A 13,218-nucleotide genomic window follows, 5' to 3' on the forward strand; every position below is an offset into this window, starting at 1 on the left:
GTTGAACCATGTGAACCTTCATCTGGCTTCATCTTAGCCATTTTGACACTTTACAGGGTCTTGAAATGACTCCAAAGTACCTGGTGCGTGGCTGTTGCCTGCAGGGACTCGACTTTTCCTTCCAGGTGGTGCAAGCACCTCTGCTGTTTGATCTGGTTCAGGGAAGGGGGCGGCTGATGGGGGGCCGCCGCCGCCTCTTTCGCCCAGTCGTCCACCAACTTGTGCAGGTCTTCGGTGAACAATCTCTTCTTATTGTTGCTGTTGTTGGTCTGGGCCCGAGCGAGCCGACCAACGGGCCGAGGAGACGGCGGCGAGGCTGCGGCCGAGGCAAGGGGCGGCTGCGTCTGAGTCGCGGCGCGGAAAGAAGACCCTGAGAAATACACAAAAAAAAATGTCGATGCAAATTCACCGCCACAAAAGATCAAAGTCAATCATCTGGCTGACAGCCAAAACATGAGAATAGGACAGTCACAAATTATTACACAACTCTGAAGTGTCTGCAAGCAATGACAAAAAATAATTTGGAAGACTATCATGCAAAAACATACAGAGTCAAGAGCACCAACTACAATCACATGTATCTCAAGTGCTGAAAAATCAAAGCAAGACGTACACAAACACGAAAAGGACAGACGGAAAGATTTGGGGGAAGACAGGAAGCAAGTAAATGAGATAGTTACGACTACTGCGCTCTTTGCCTAGACAAAGTCGTTTCAGAGTGGACCCTATAAAGAAGCAAAACAGCACAAGACAAAACGTTAGGCCCAAGACGACAGCAATGGGCACATTCAGCAGAAGGGACAGAGAGAGCTCGGCTTCTTTTGGGGCGCATTTGCCTTCGCTTTAGTTTTGGAATTCACAGACCGCCATCTCGAGTCAACGCAGTCGCCGAGACACAAACTGACGAGCTAAAAAGGGAAATGTTGGGCTTGCAATTTGCGCTGGGACGGAATGACGTGCACGCGTGTGTTCTCTCAGAACGCAAGACTGGAAGGTGACTTGCTGGATTATTCCAGGCTGATGACACGGTGCCTGATCAACTTCGCCGAATACATAAATACTATTTGGAACTCAAGGTGAAAAAACATGCACTTCAACCAAGTGTGGAAAGGAAAAAAACAACAACAAGAAAGCAAGAATGATGATCTAGCAGAAACCGCCTGCATCATGCACGTCTCCTTGGTTCAAACATGAGAGAGGGAGCTCTTGCTTCCACACTCAAAGAGGAGGGCTGAGCTTTGCGTTAGCGTTCACCTGACGAATAGCTACGGAAAAGCGCCGGCAACTGGCAAATTTTACACGTTACTCACAGAAAGTTGGAGAACATTCGACTTTTGGGTCAAATTGCAGGATGAACTCCAAATGCAAACTAACCGTGTTGACCTTTTGAATACAAGTACTCAACTGTCCAATGTTTCAGTGCAACCTTTTGTTCACTAAATTCACAGCATGAAGGATCAATAAATTCACCGGTTGAAATTAAAATGTGCTCTTCGTCATTTTCACATTTTGACATTGTGAGACTGAGACCACGTCCAACAATTGATCATGTAGCCACTGAGATTAGAGCGGCACCACATGAGTAGGCCATGGAACGGTTTCCAAAAATAGTTCACCATTGATGGGACATTGTGATTTCCTAGGAATGTTGTATAGGCAATCATTTGAAAGTGTAAACAATGGTAGAGGTTTACTGAATAGAAATCAAGTGTCGCATATTAGAACTGTTTCCCAATTATTGTGAGTCATCATTAATATGATCTGTGTCTTAACATAAATGAATGTTAACTATTAATAATAACTACAGTTAATCTAATTATCCTATAATTGATTACTCCATTGGTTACTTGGGTAATTGTCTCGTCCCCCGTTTCCAAGGGAAAAGTTGTCAACCAAGATTACTTTTGTAATCAAAACAAATTAAATAACTAAAACTAAAATTGATAAACACATTTTCGTAAATGAAATAAAATAAAAACGAAAATTAACTGAAACTACATTTTACATTTACAAAATTAACTAAACGCTATAATTATAGCGAAAATGTCCGTTGGTAATTAATTTAATACATGAGCCTTTGAGGTTGATTTTAAATTCGAGTTATTTATTTAATAATATAACAACCAGAAAAGGGACGTTTCAAAGTGTGTCACAAAGTGTACTTTTTCATTTAACTCAACCGAAATGCAACGCTAAGTAAGAAACTTTTTACTTTTTCATTTTACCATGGTGTTTATTAAATAAGTAATACATTAAAAAGAAAAAGAAAAAATAAATACTGAAACTAAAACTAAGCATTTTTTTTTAAATAACTAAAACTAATAAAAACAGCAAAACAGAACCTGCCATGAGAACTAATTAAAACTACCGGTAACTAAATTTAAAAAAACATAAAATGAAATAAAAAAACTAATTTGAAAATTCCAATACTATAATAATAAATTCTGGTGGCCGACTGGAGGGGGTCACAGAAAGGCATCCGATTGGACAGCCTTGGACATTTTCACCTGTTGAGGATTGTGCTCCTCCTAGCCAACAGCCAGAAAGAACTGAAACGTTGAGCAGTTGGACATTCAGACAGTTTAGAGAAGGTCAAAGTTCACCCATAAAGGTCTTTGTGCATTTTGTGAGTAGTGTCTGAGAAATGAAGAGTGAACGAGCATCCACGACAAATCAAGAGAGGATCAAGGTTTTGACACGCACGCAAAACAAGACTCAACCAGAGAGATTTAAGCGCCATGCTTGTTTGTTTGGTCTTGTTTTTCTCCAGGCCAGACGCACTGCATCGTGTGCACGCAGGCTTGATGCTGGACTTGTGCAGATATGCTCATGAAAATGACTGTGCTTGTGTGACACGTGAATGACTGGAAACGTGATTGGATAAGAACAATCTCAAAACTCATCCTGTGGTTGTGTGGCCATGTGCACATCTTAGAAATGTTTTCTTTTCATTCTTGGTGCCGTTTACTGTTAGGTCTGTCGATACGAGACGAGGCTGGTGATGAGTTCTCAAGTTACACTTGGAGACTTACCACATTGTCAATATATTCTATTTAGTACTGTCAAAGTTAAAAGGTTAACTAATTAATGAATCACAAAAAAAAATAATAATCACATTAGTCATGTATTAACACAGATTAATCACACTATTAATTTTGACTGCAGGTGATACTGAAGATTGGCAGCAGATGATTACGTTAAAGGTGGCACAGTTGTTGTTGTGTGTTTGGGCTGAAATGTCCTCGAATGCTCCAAAGTCGCTTGTCATCATTTTGTTTCTTGGGCTTTTTGGCTCACCAATATTCTCTCTCTGAATTCACATGTAACTGAAACAAGAGCTGCAATTTGTCAAGCAAAATTCAACATCACGTAAAAAAATAAAAATAAATAAATAAAAAACGGTGAGCACTGGACAATGAAAAGAAAACATTTTCTCGCAACACAGGCCGTGTAATCTCTTCACATTTTCTTGCATTACTCTTATGGCAGAAAGGCCGACATTAACATTCGGGGATGCTTGAGAAACTTCCAATGATTGCGATGAAGGCGGCGCGCCAAAGTCATGATTGTGTTTAACGAGCGCTGGCATGGCAGCGTGGCAGCTTCAAATCAAGATTGTGGGAATGACAGAGCGGGGGAAATAGAAAGGAACAAATACAAACAGATGGACAGAGACACGGGTCCACTGAGGAATCTCGTGCGTGGTTTGCTACTAGATTTAAAGGTGACTCTCTCTGACGTTTGGTGGAAAACCGTCCAGCCTGCAAAAATCAATCATAAGAGGAAAGAAGAGAAGAAACAAGAGAGACACTTTGAAAAAGGGCACGAAGATGGAGATGAGAAACCCCCAAAATCACAAAAAGCACTTGCAGCAAATGACGTCAACCATCGTGAGCGATGGGAATGACCACAACAAGTCAAAAGGGGATGTCGCCAATTGTGACTGTCTACAAGCTACACCACGATATTTGCTTTGACTATCATTTTGATTGATTTTTGCATTTTGGTTCTTGTCACATTGCTAATTTTAACAAATGATGAATGACTGAAAACATAGTTCCTACATTCACAAAGAATGACTGCATAGGGATTTTGAGTGGGGAATTATCTGGGCCTGCAAGTTGAAATGGCCAATCCAAGCAGATCTGGCATTTGGACAGAATAATCTTTGTAGGAAATGTTAGCTTGCTAATATTAACTCTTTGACCACCAAAAAACGTTTCATGACTTGTGCAAAAATCCTAATGAATGCCGTCATAAACGTTAATTGACGTTTACTATGTTTTGCTTTGTTGTTGTTTTTTCTCTTAATCGGCAGTGTGCAGCACTGCCTTGTCATTGGGCTTGTGGGGAAAAAACAAAACAAAACAAAAAAACCACCCACTAACTATGGCCAGCAGATGGCGAGATTGTATCTCTTTTCAATGGGCTCCATATGCCTGATATGATGAAATAGAACGTTTTCAAGGATGACGCAGATGATCAAAGCCTTTGTCACATAAAATCTAATTGACAGTGCGTCACTAAACAAAAAATATTAGTGTCAAAGTCACAGTTGTGCACAAAATGTATTTTCACAAAAAAACTCATTTTTTCAATTTTTGCTATACGTCACTCAAATTACCTATTTTCAAATGGTGATTACGACAGTATGGAATAAGGTACAAATACTTTTTTTTTTTTTCTAATGAAAGTATGGTGTCCTGACCTGTTGGACCTGGTTAGTTTGTGTTGCTTTGTCGCCCTCTATATTTTCGCGTAATTGTTTTTCTGTTGATTTCAGCCATGTTCCGGTAGGTGATCACATGACATCTTCAGTTAATAGTGGGCAGTGTGCAAACCACTCACTAGCTTACGTTCTGGCTAGTTAGGCTACAGTTCTCACAACTTCTTATGTTGCTTGTGCCACAGAAAAGCATCGCTTGTGAGTTTCTTTTTTTTCCCTTTAATGTTGCTTTTCCTTTCATATGGGCATTTGATTGTTTGCATTACTAACGCCAGTGATATTGCAGTTTAGTGTAGATTACATTTACATGTTTTCATATTATGCACAGCTATTTGTATCGTCATTTATGTTTGTGCATGTATATTTAAGTGACCTGATATTGTACTGTATGTTTATTATTTCAGTTTTACAGAAGATAAAAGTAGAAAAAGATGGAAGACAACATTAAAAACACAAACTTGACTCCAGCCTCTTCATTTCTCACTTGACTGTTCGCTATCTGTCCATTTGTGTTGGACACATACACTGAGGACAGAATACATGGAATGCGATCTTTCATGTGGTGTCCACCAGATTTCTGTAATCATAGCTCACAATATTCTGTTTGCCTTGAAAAATTAGTTAAAATGCTTGAAATCGGCTGGCACTGTCGGGGTTGTTTTTTGGATAACGTTTGGCAGCCATAGAGTTACAGATTTTTATTTTCTTTGTGACGTAGCAAACAGATGTGAACTTGTTGAAGTCTAGTTGCTGCAAGTGTGACAACACGACAGCTCTTCATGCACACAGATCCACGTTTGTACAGCTTGTATGGCGGCATATTTTTCTCCGGAGAGCGCGAGTTCGCTTACGTGTACCTTGGCTGGTCAGGTTTGTGGTCCCGTCGGCGTGTTGGCCGGCATAGATGTTGTCTGAAGAGAAGGAGCCTTTCAAGGAACACGGTTGTTGAGTGTGGACCAGCTCTGGGCTTGCGCTGCGCTGAGTGCTGGAGCTACCACCGAAGCGAGCCGAGCAGTCCGATAGAGCCGAACTTTTAGCGGGGGATCCGGACGAACTGCCTGAACTTTCCCCTTGGTGCAATGAGAAGACAAAAGATTAAGATTGCTGAATAATCCGACAGTGCCACTTGGGACAACTGCGAAAGCCGCCCACCTTTTCGTTCCGCTGAGGTGGCACTCAGATTGCTTTTGAGCTGCTGCACCATCGGATTGAGCAATTTTCCAGCCTTGACTTTGTGTTTACTGGTCCGCCGTCGACGGCCACAAGGGGGCGCCGCGTGAAGCAGGCCCACGTTGGGGGGCAGCGATTTTCCCACCTCTTGGTACAGGCGCTCAATTTCACTCCTCTGGAAGGCCTGCAGTTCCGATATCTCCTTCATGTGCCTAGCCAACATGGCAACAAAAGCAAAACATCTAAATAGCAAAGAATAAAATAATTATAACTGATATTAAATTTATATATATATATTAGGGCTGCATGACATTGGAAAAACATGCGATACAGTTGCTGAATACAGCGATAGATATTATTGCGATATTCAACATGTACCTACAGAAATGACATTTTTATTATCTAATGAAAGAATTACATTTTTCATGCGGCAAAATTAGCAAATTCACTGTATTCTTCGTTAATTGCAATTACCTCTCGATAATGTTCAATTATTGGATGGAGGAACACATTTAATTTGTGTCTGACTGATCAAATTCAGATAAAAGCAATAAATTCTATATTAAACTTGTTGCATGTCTTTGCGATGTGCATATTGCATGGGTCAATATCACGATAGATAATTTTTATATTATAAATGATAAATACTACTACTACTAATAATAATAAAATATTCACTTAAAATAATTAACCAAATCTTTTTTTTTTTGCGCAAAAATATTTTTTTTTCCTGACTAAATCATCACCTCATGATGCAAACGGTAAAATTTTTGTGTTTCCTGAAAAAGTTATTTTAAGTCAATATAATTCTTGACATTAAGCAGTCAGACATCAGATTGCATGCACAAAATATTTAATTTGAACAAGTGTTCATTCTGTGCTTTTATTTAAAAACTTTTTATGAATTTTAAAGACTAAAAGATGCCTTTACTTTTTCTACTCTTAAAAACTATCTTTGATGCAGTTTTCTCTGGCCCAACTTTATTTACGGGTCCACTGCAATAAAAAAATAAATAACTCATCTAATCTAAGCAACAGTTTCTGAGTGTGTGTGTGTGTGTTAATTTACTTTTCTCTCAGCTTCTGAAGTTCTTTCCTCATGTCTGCATCCTCAAATTCAGAGTCATTGTCACTACTGATGTAGGAAGACGGCGCATGTCCCGTCGAAGGCGAAGGAGCGTGCCCGTTCATTTCCAAGGGTCGTCGGCTGGACGAATCAGAGCTCTGCTCGCTTTTACTCCGACCGGAGCGCTTAAGAAAGGCCACCGCCCTCTTGACCAGCTCACTCCCGCCGGGGGCTTTGCCGCTGCCGTCCTCGTCCTTGTCCGCAGAGTCCGAATGGCGGGAGCGGTGGCGGCTCGGAGCGCTGATGGTTACGGCGCGGGGCAAATGGTGCGGCGTTATGTCCAGGCTGGACGTGGGGGTAGCCTGGTAGAAGTTGGGCGGGGCAGAGAGGCGGTTACTACATCGGGGTCTGGACGTGCCGGGACTTTCAGGACCGGCCGATGATCTGCTAGCAGTCTGATTTTTATCAAGACCGTGAGACCCGCTGTGCGACTCTTGACAACAGCCAGATGTTGCGCTGCGGCCACTCTTGCTTTTTTCCACCTTTGGTGTCGTGGATGTTATCTGAAAAAGACATTTCAAGTTTCAATACATTTGTCACAAGCATCTCCTGCTATAAGATTTCTTCAAATTAGCAAGGTGAAAAGTGGCTGCAATCTTTGCAGGATTTTATTAAAAAAATAAATAAATAAATGACAACTAATAGTACCAATAAACAAATAATTCTGCCACACCAAATTAATTCAACAAACAATTGGTGACTTATGTACACAGTATATTCTGTATTGTAAATTTGACTCTATTAGAGTCAATTTTGACTCTTCTTTAGATAGGGACCAAATAGACAAATAGTTTTGGACTAAACTATGATTTACACTAGGAAGAGGGTAAAAAAAAAAATAAATTGGCAAAAAAAATAAAAATAAAAATAAACCTCACTCAAGGGTTAAGGTTTGAACTCACGGCTTTCAGCTTGGGAGACTGCCACGCTACCACCTGAGCTATGCCCCTTCTACTGTTTGCTTTTCTCCAAGACCAAAGATCATTTTTGGTCTCGGAGTTAGGAAGATTCCATGCAATCATGGAATCAGCTGCAGCCGACATGAGCTATATTAGCAGAAAGCAGGAGCCGCGTGGCTCAGGGAGTAGATGGGCTGTCTCCCAAGCTGAAGGTTGTGAGTTTGTTCCTACCTTGAGTCACTTTTATTTTTTCCGATTCTTTATTTTACTCTCTTCCAAGTGTAAATATTACTAAAACTCTAAGTCTATTCGGCCCCGATCTAAATAAGAGTCAAATTGATTCTACAGAATTTACTGTGTACATAAGCTATTCTACTGCTCTTCTCGCCAATAACATTTTGTTCTCAATTGATTTCTTAAACATTTAATGAGGTCGTTGACCTCATCCAATTCGATCCAAATTTCTTATCGGTGGATATTGTGAAGTCAAGCAGATTCAACATTTCGACAGACACCGCATTTTTGTCACGTTACTAATGAAAGTGCAAATGACAACTATGGCATTGAAGCGAGCCGACTCCTGAAAAGATGGAAAGACTCTTACTTGAAAATTGCTTTTTGAGTTGTGTGAAGCAGCAGCAACGGTTGCGGCTTCTCTGTTCAAATTGCTATCAGCGGCTAGGAGAGCACAAGAAAGTTGTAAGAAGAGTAAGACAAAGATGGTGAAAGGATGAAAGTGGGAGATGTTGCCTACCAGCCAAAACACCAACACAATCTGGCCTTTGGGGAATCTGAAGCTCGGAGAAAAAGACAAAATCAAGTCACTAGCAGAGAGACAATCTTAATAGTTTAACAATACAGTGCAGGAAAGGTATGCATGCATCACAAAATGTTCACAAGTCATTAGCGCCCAACTAATCTGGGATTTTTGCGGTCAATACTGAAGTTGTGGACCACAAAAACAAAAAAAACAACAACAAAAAACAATACAGGGAATCCTCAAGTTAAGCCGCACTCGACCTAAGGCGTTTTGACATTACAATGGTTAAGCCAGTCCGCCATTTTGTCTCCTCGTCCGCCATATAGCCCGCAGTGTTTTCCCCTCATCCGCTATTTAGCTAGAGCTTGTTCACTTGAGTATCTTTGGAATTTTCGCCCTCTTTTTTTTCCACATCATGGCCTCAAACAAGAAAGCTACATCATCTATCAGTGTTGGTCCAGCCAAAAGAGAAGCAATTACCATGGAAACAAAGCTAGACATCATAAAAAGATCGCAGAAAGGAGAGATACCGACGAACATCGGCAAAGACTTGGGCTTCAGTCGGACAGCATCTTATTTTTTTTTTTTATTTTAGATTCTTCTGTGATTGGTTACCTGAGTCCTTGTGACATCATTTTCAGTCGACAGCAAGTTGCAAGATGTGTTTCTAAAGGTACTAATTTACGTGAAAAATAATGAAAGTATCAAATAAATTAGAGACAAAATGTTAACTTTTTATTGCTATAATGGGCTAAATAAGTGAAGTATCCCTTTAATTCCGTCACACCATCATACTCACAGACACACCAACAGACAATGTTTGTGTTTACCAGTGGCTCCCCCTGCTTCTTTGGTGGCGGGACCTCACCACTCCTTCCGTCCGAGACCGACGTCGAGCTTGGTGCTTCGGCGCCGGCGGTTTGCAGGTCGGCCGCGGCACCGGAAGGCTGCGAGGGAGCGTGCTCCTGGTACAGCAGATTCCTCAGCTTCTCATCCAAAGTCTGAATGGTGCGGTCGGCAAACTCCACCCGGCGCGGCCCCTCGCCGTCCGACTCCCCGGGACCAAACGGAAGCGAGGTCTGATGCGCCGGACTCTGAGGTTGGGAGCCGACCGGCGCCGCTGGCGGCACGGTCGCGGCGTATGGTTGCTGGAGGATTACTGACGAGTGAGCGGCACGCTGTAGGGGGAGCTCTCCGCTAGGACTCACTTTTTGATTGATTGGATGAGTGGTTTGCGCAGCCGAAGGGCCGAGCACCGCTTCATCTGCAGTCCTGACATCCAGCGAAACCGGCGGCACGAACGCACAGCACGGGATGTCGCTTACGATGGACGTGGCCGAGACGCAAACTTCTTCCACGGGAAGGCCCGCCCCCTTTGCCTCATTTACTCCTGGACCGATGGCGGAACGCGAATGTTGGACGGGGCAAATGCCGCCGTTTAGGTCTTGACGCCGCACCGACACAGACAAGGGGTCTTGTGAAGACGGGAGAGCATTTCCGACGGCTTCTCCCGACTGCGAGGTGGACTTTTCGCATTCTGAAAAATGTTAAAGGCCAAAGTTAATCAAGAGCTGAGCCAAGGCCACAAAAAAAAAATACTTGATACTGTGACATCATTTCCTGTCTTCAGATCAAGTTCCCCCCCGCTCAAGAAGAAACACACTAACACAAGTGCTGGTCTCTCATGGCAACAATACAGCACAAATGACGGACTTTTTTTTTTTCTTCTCTCTATGATACAAAACGAAAATACTGAAACGAGGGCAGCTGCTCTTGTCAATGGGCGGATAATATACAGAACGACGACACATACCGCGCTCGCTTGAGCTGGGACACCGAGTCTTGTCTTGCTCTTGTACCGGCACCTCAGCCACTGGGCAGATGATAAACCAGCGCTTGCCCGTGTGAAGGACTGCCAATGACACAATGGAAGAACTTAAAATTAAAAAAAAAAAATTAAAATGTCTACACACCCCTGGTCAAATGCCAGCTTTGCGGGATCTAAAAAAATGAGACTATGATGAATGTACAACTCAGTTAAAAAAAATCAGTAAGTAAGATGTTGAAAATGACTCTTTAATTGGGCGTCACCATACAACTGCCATCAATTTAGCTGCCTCTGATTAACCCCAAAGCAATTTCACATGCTGTAGAAGGCTTTTTCCTGACACCATTTTTCTTGATGCTTGTGCCAACAATGATTGCTATTTGGAACTGTTCTGATTTCATTCTCTTCCAGTTGATGAAAAATGTTCTTTCTTTGGATTAGCTCTGCTGCTATGCTAATATAGCGCAACGAACTGATGGCACGACAGTCGGTTTTCTGGTACGTCATTCACAGAACACTAAGATGGAGGATGGAAGGCATTTTTGGGTTTGATTCCATTTTTATTCTTTTGAATGTGTTTTGCAAATAAATGGAGAAAGACAGGCCCAAATAAATTGGCATTCATCTCTGGTCATTTGACAGAAAAATACTAAATTGGGGTATGAATCATTGTGGGTTCGAAATCAATATATTGTTATGGAAAAATGTTGCCCATCTCTCACGGGACTAAATGCAATTCTGGTTTTCTTTGGCTGATGAGCCGTGCTTTGTTTGCGTCAAATTTACCTTTTGGAATTAGGGCCAAAATATAAAACCTTTGTTTCATCGGTCCACAACAAAGTCTCAAATGTGGGCAAATGTGTTAGGAGCGTTTTTTTTTTTTTTTTTTTTTTTTTTTTTAACTCATTTGTTCCCAATAGCGTATAAATCTGTTTTATTTTTTAATGTTTTAAGTGTCCCAAAGACGTATTTAGGTTTTTTTTGTTTTTGTTTTTCTTTAATGCTAGAGCATACAGAAGGCTTTGATGCAGCCTCTCAACTGCAAAGAACGGTTGCAGAAATGTTAGTTATTACACAAACGGCCAACAGGTGGAAGCAGAGCAACGGAGATCAACCAGTGCCATGTTGTAAAAAGCTCAATTACTCACAATTTTAAATAGATTTGTGACAACTGATGAAACTTAGGTATATTCTAATGCTAATTGCAGCAAAATGGAAACAGATAGAAATATAGTTTTTTTTCCTGATGAAAGAAGACTTAAATCTTTCTTTTGATAGGTTCCATGTTTTTATAGCAGTCGAATATTCTGTTAGCCTTCCAAAATCAATGAAACTCCAGTAAAACAGCCGGGATTGCTTCTGTGAAAATAGCTGGGAGCGAATGAGTTAATAGAGTTGTACAGGTTATAGGTCACATTTGTGGTTTAAAAAATAAATAAATAAATGAAATGATTTATCTTGCTTTTGTTGACATAAACACCACAAAAAAAGAACAGCATTTGAACCAGGGTTTGAAGACACGTTATAGGTCAATTTCAAATATTCCAGTCTTTTAATCAAAAATTTTAGTTTCGAGATGAATCTGTGTATATAGCAGGAAACTGTATATGTGTGTACAGCAGCCATAAAGGCTGACAAGAGTGCAACTACACGGTGTTGGTAAATGAGAATTCTCTCACCATTTTGTTGGTAGACGAGCTGTGGCGTGCTGGGGGCGCAGGATTTCATTCCCTAAAAAGGGAGAAAGGGTCACTCAAAGCAACCTGTGCACGTGATGTGACACATCCTACTTCGAGTTTTAAAACTTGTGCTGCTTTGGATCAGATACCGGACCACGTCGGCAGACTAAAACATATATGTGAAGCTTGTGCCTCAAATAGCTGATACACACATGCATGACCTTTGGCATATTGCAGCCTCCTATTATCAGCAGAAGGCGCCTTTTGGCACTTTCCCATTTCACTGCATGATGACAAACTGTTTTCTGATGCGGACACCAAAGGCTCATCCTCGTGATACTGACTCATAAGAAAACAAGCGCTTTAAATTATTATTATTATTATTATTGCTATGTCAGATATTAGAAAGTACTGCATGCATACCAGGCCTAAGCATAATAGGTTCATTGGTGTTACTATGCGGCCGATCAGGACTCAGGAGACCTCGTGGAGAAGTCTCCCCAGTCAGGGACAGAATCGGTCTCAGCGAGATCTCCGTGACCTGCTAGAGACTTGAAAGTCTCCTTCAAGTCAAAAAACACACACACAAAAAAAAAAGGTCTCCTACAAGCCAGTGAGATACAAGCTTCCGGCGTCAGTGCTCATCTCACCTCCACGAGCATCGTGCCAGCTCCTTCACTTGTGGGACTGCCGGCCTTGTCTAAATTTCTCTCCGCCTCCGCGTCTTCACTCAACAAGTCCTCTGCCTTGTCCACGATGTCCTTGAGCTGCTCAATGAAGACTTCTTTCTCCAAGTGTAGGATGAAATCGTTTGCCACCTGAGGGGATAGTTGAAGTACCCATCCCTGACTTAGTGTACATGTGTGGCGGTGAGTTAGTACATACCATGTACGTTGCAATCTCTTCAGGCGCGTCACCATCCAGGTCAAATTTAAAGGTGACCATTTTGTGATTGTGCGTTTCCAGTTGGCACTCCACCATCTTGTCCCCCGTGTTGCACACCTGCAATCCCGAGGAAGCGTATTTGCAC

General features: G+C 41.6%; 1 protein-coding gene across 10 annotated transcripts in view; it reads right to left on the reverse strand.

The window, feature by feature from the left end:
* The window catches only part of LOC144013865 (serine/threonine-protein kinase WNK2), a 35,980-nt gene that overhangs the window by 1,933 nt on the left and 20,829 nt on the right, over nucleotides 1-13,218 (reverse strand). For 7 of the 10 annotated variants that reach the window (XM_077513188.1, XM_077513190.1, XM_077513189.1 and 4 more), the window contains 13 exons: nucleotides 13,074-13,190; nucleotides 12,839-13,006; nucleotides 12,189-12,240; nucleotides 10,495-10,593; nucleotides 9,512-10,218; nucleotides 8,676-8,718; nucleotides 8,526-8,599; nucleotides 6,966-7,525; nucleotides 5,879-6,108; nucleotides 5,584-5,796; nucleotides 3,663-3,761; nucleotides 681-725; nucleotides 81-370 (listed from right to left, as the gene is read on the reverse strand). In XM_077513188.1, the coding sequence (XP_077369314.1) occupies nucleotides 81-370; nucleotides 681-725; nucleotides 3,663-3,761; nucleotides 5,584-5,796; nucleotides 5,879-6,108; nucleotides 6,966-7,525; nucleotides 8,526-8,599; nucleotides 8,676-8,718; nucleotides 9,512-10,218; nucleotides 10,495-10,593; nucleotides 12,189-12,240; nucleotides 12,839-13,006; nucleotides 13,074-13,190 (2,697 nt within the window). Of the gene's footprint in view, nucleotides 1-80; nucleotides 371-680; nucleotides 726-3,662; nucleotides 3,762-5,577; nucleotides 5,797-5,878; nucleotides 6,109-6,965; nucleotides 7,526-8,525; nucleotides 8,600-8,675; nucleotides 8,719-9,511; nucleotides 10,219-10,494; nucleotides 10,594-12,188; nucleotides 12,241-12,838; nucleotides 13,007-13,073; nucleotides 13,191-13,218 lie in introns of all 10 variants that reach the window. The other 3 variants (XM_077513191.1, XM_077513194.1, XM_077513193.1) reach the window with 3 other exon arrangements.

This window comes from Festucalex cinctus, chromosome 2, assembly GCF_051991245.1.
Source record: "Festucalex cinctus isolate MCC-2025b chromosome 2, RoL_Fcin_1.0, whole genome shotgun sequence".
Classification (NCBI taxonomy): Eukaryota; Metazoa; Chordata; class Actinopteri; order Syngnathiformes; family Syngnathidae; genus Festucalex; species Festucalex cinctus.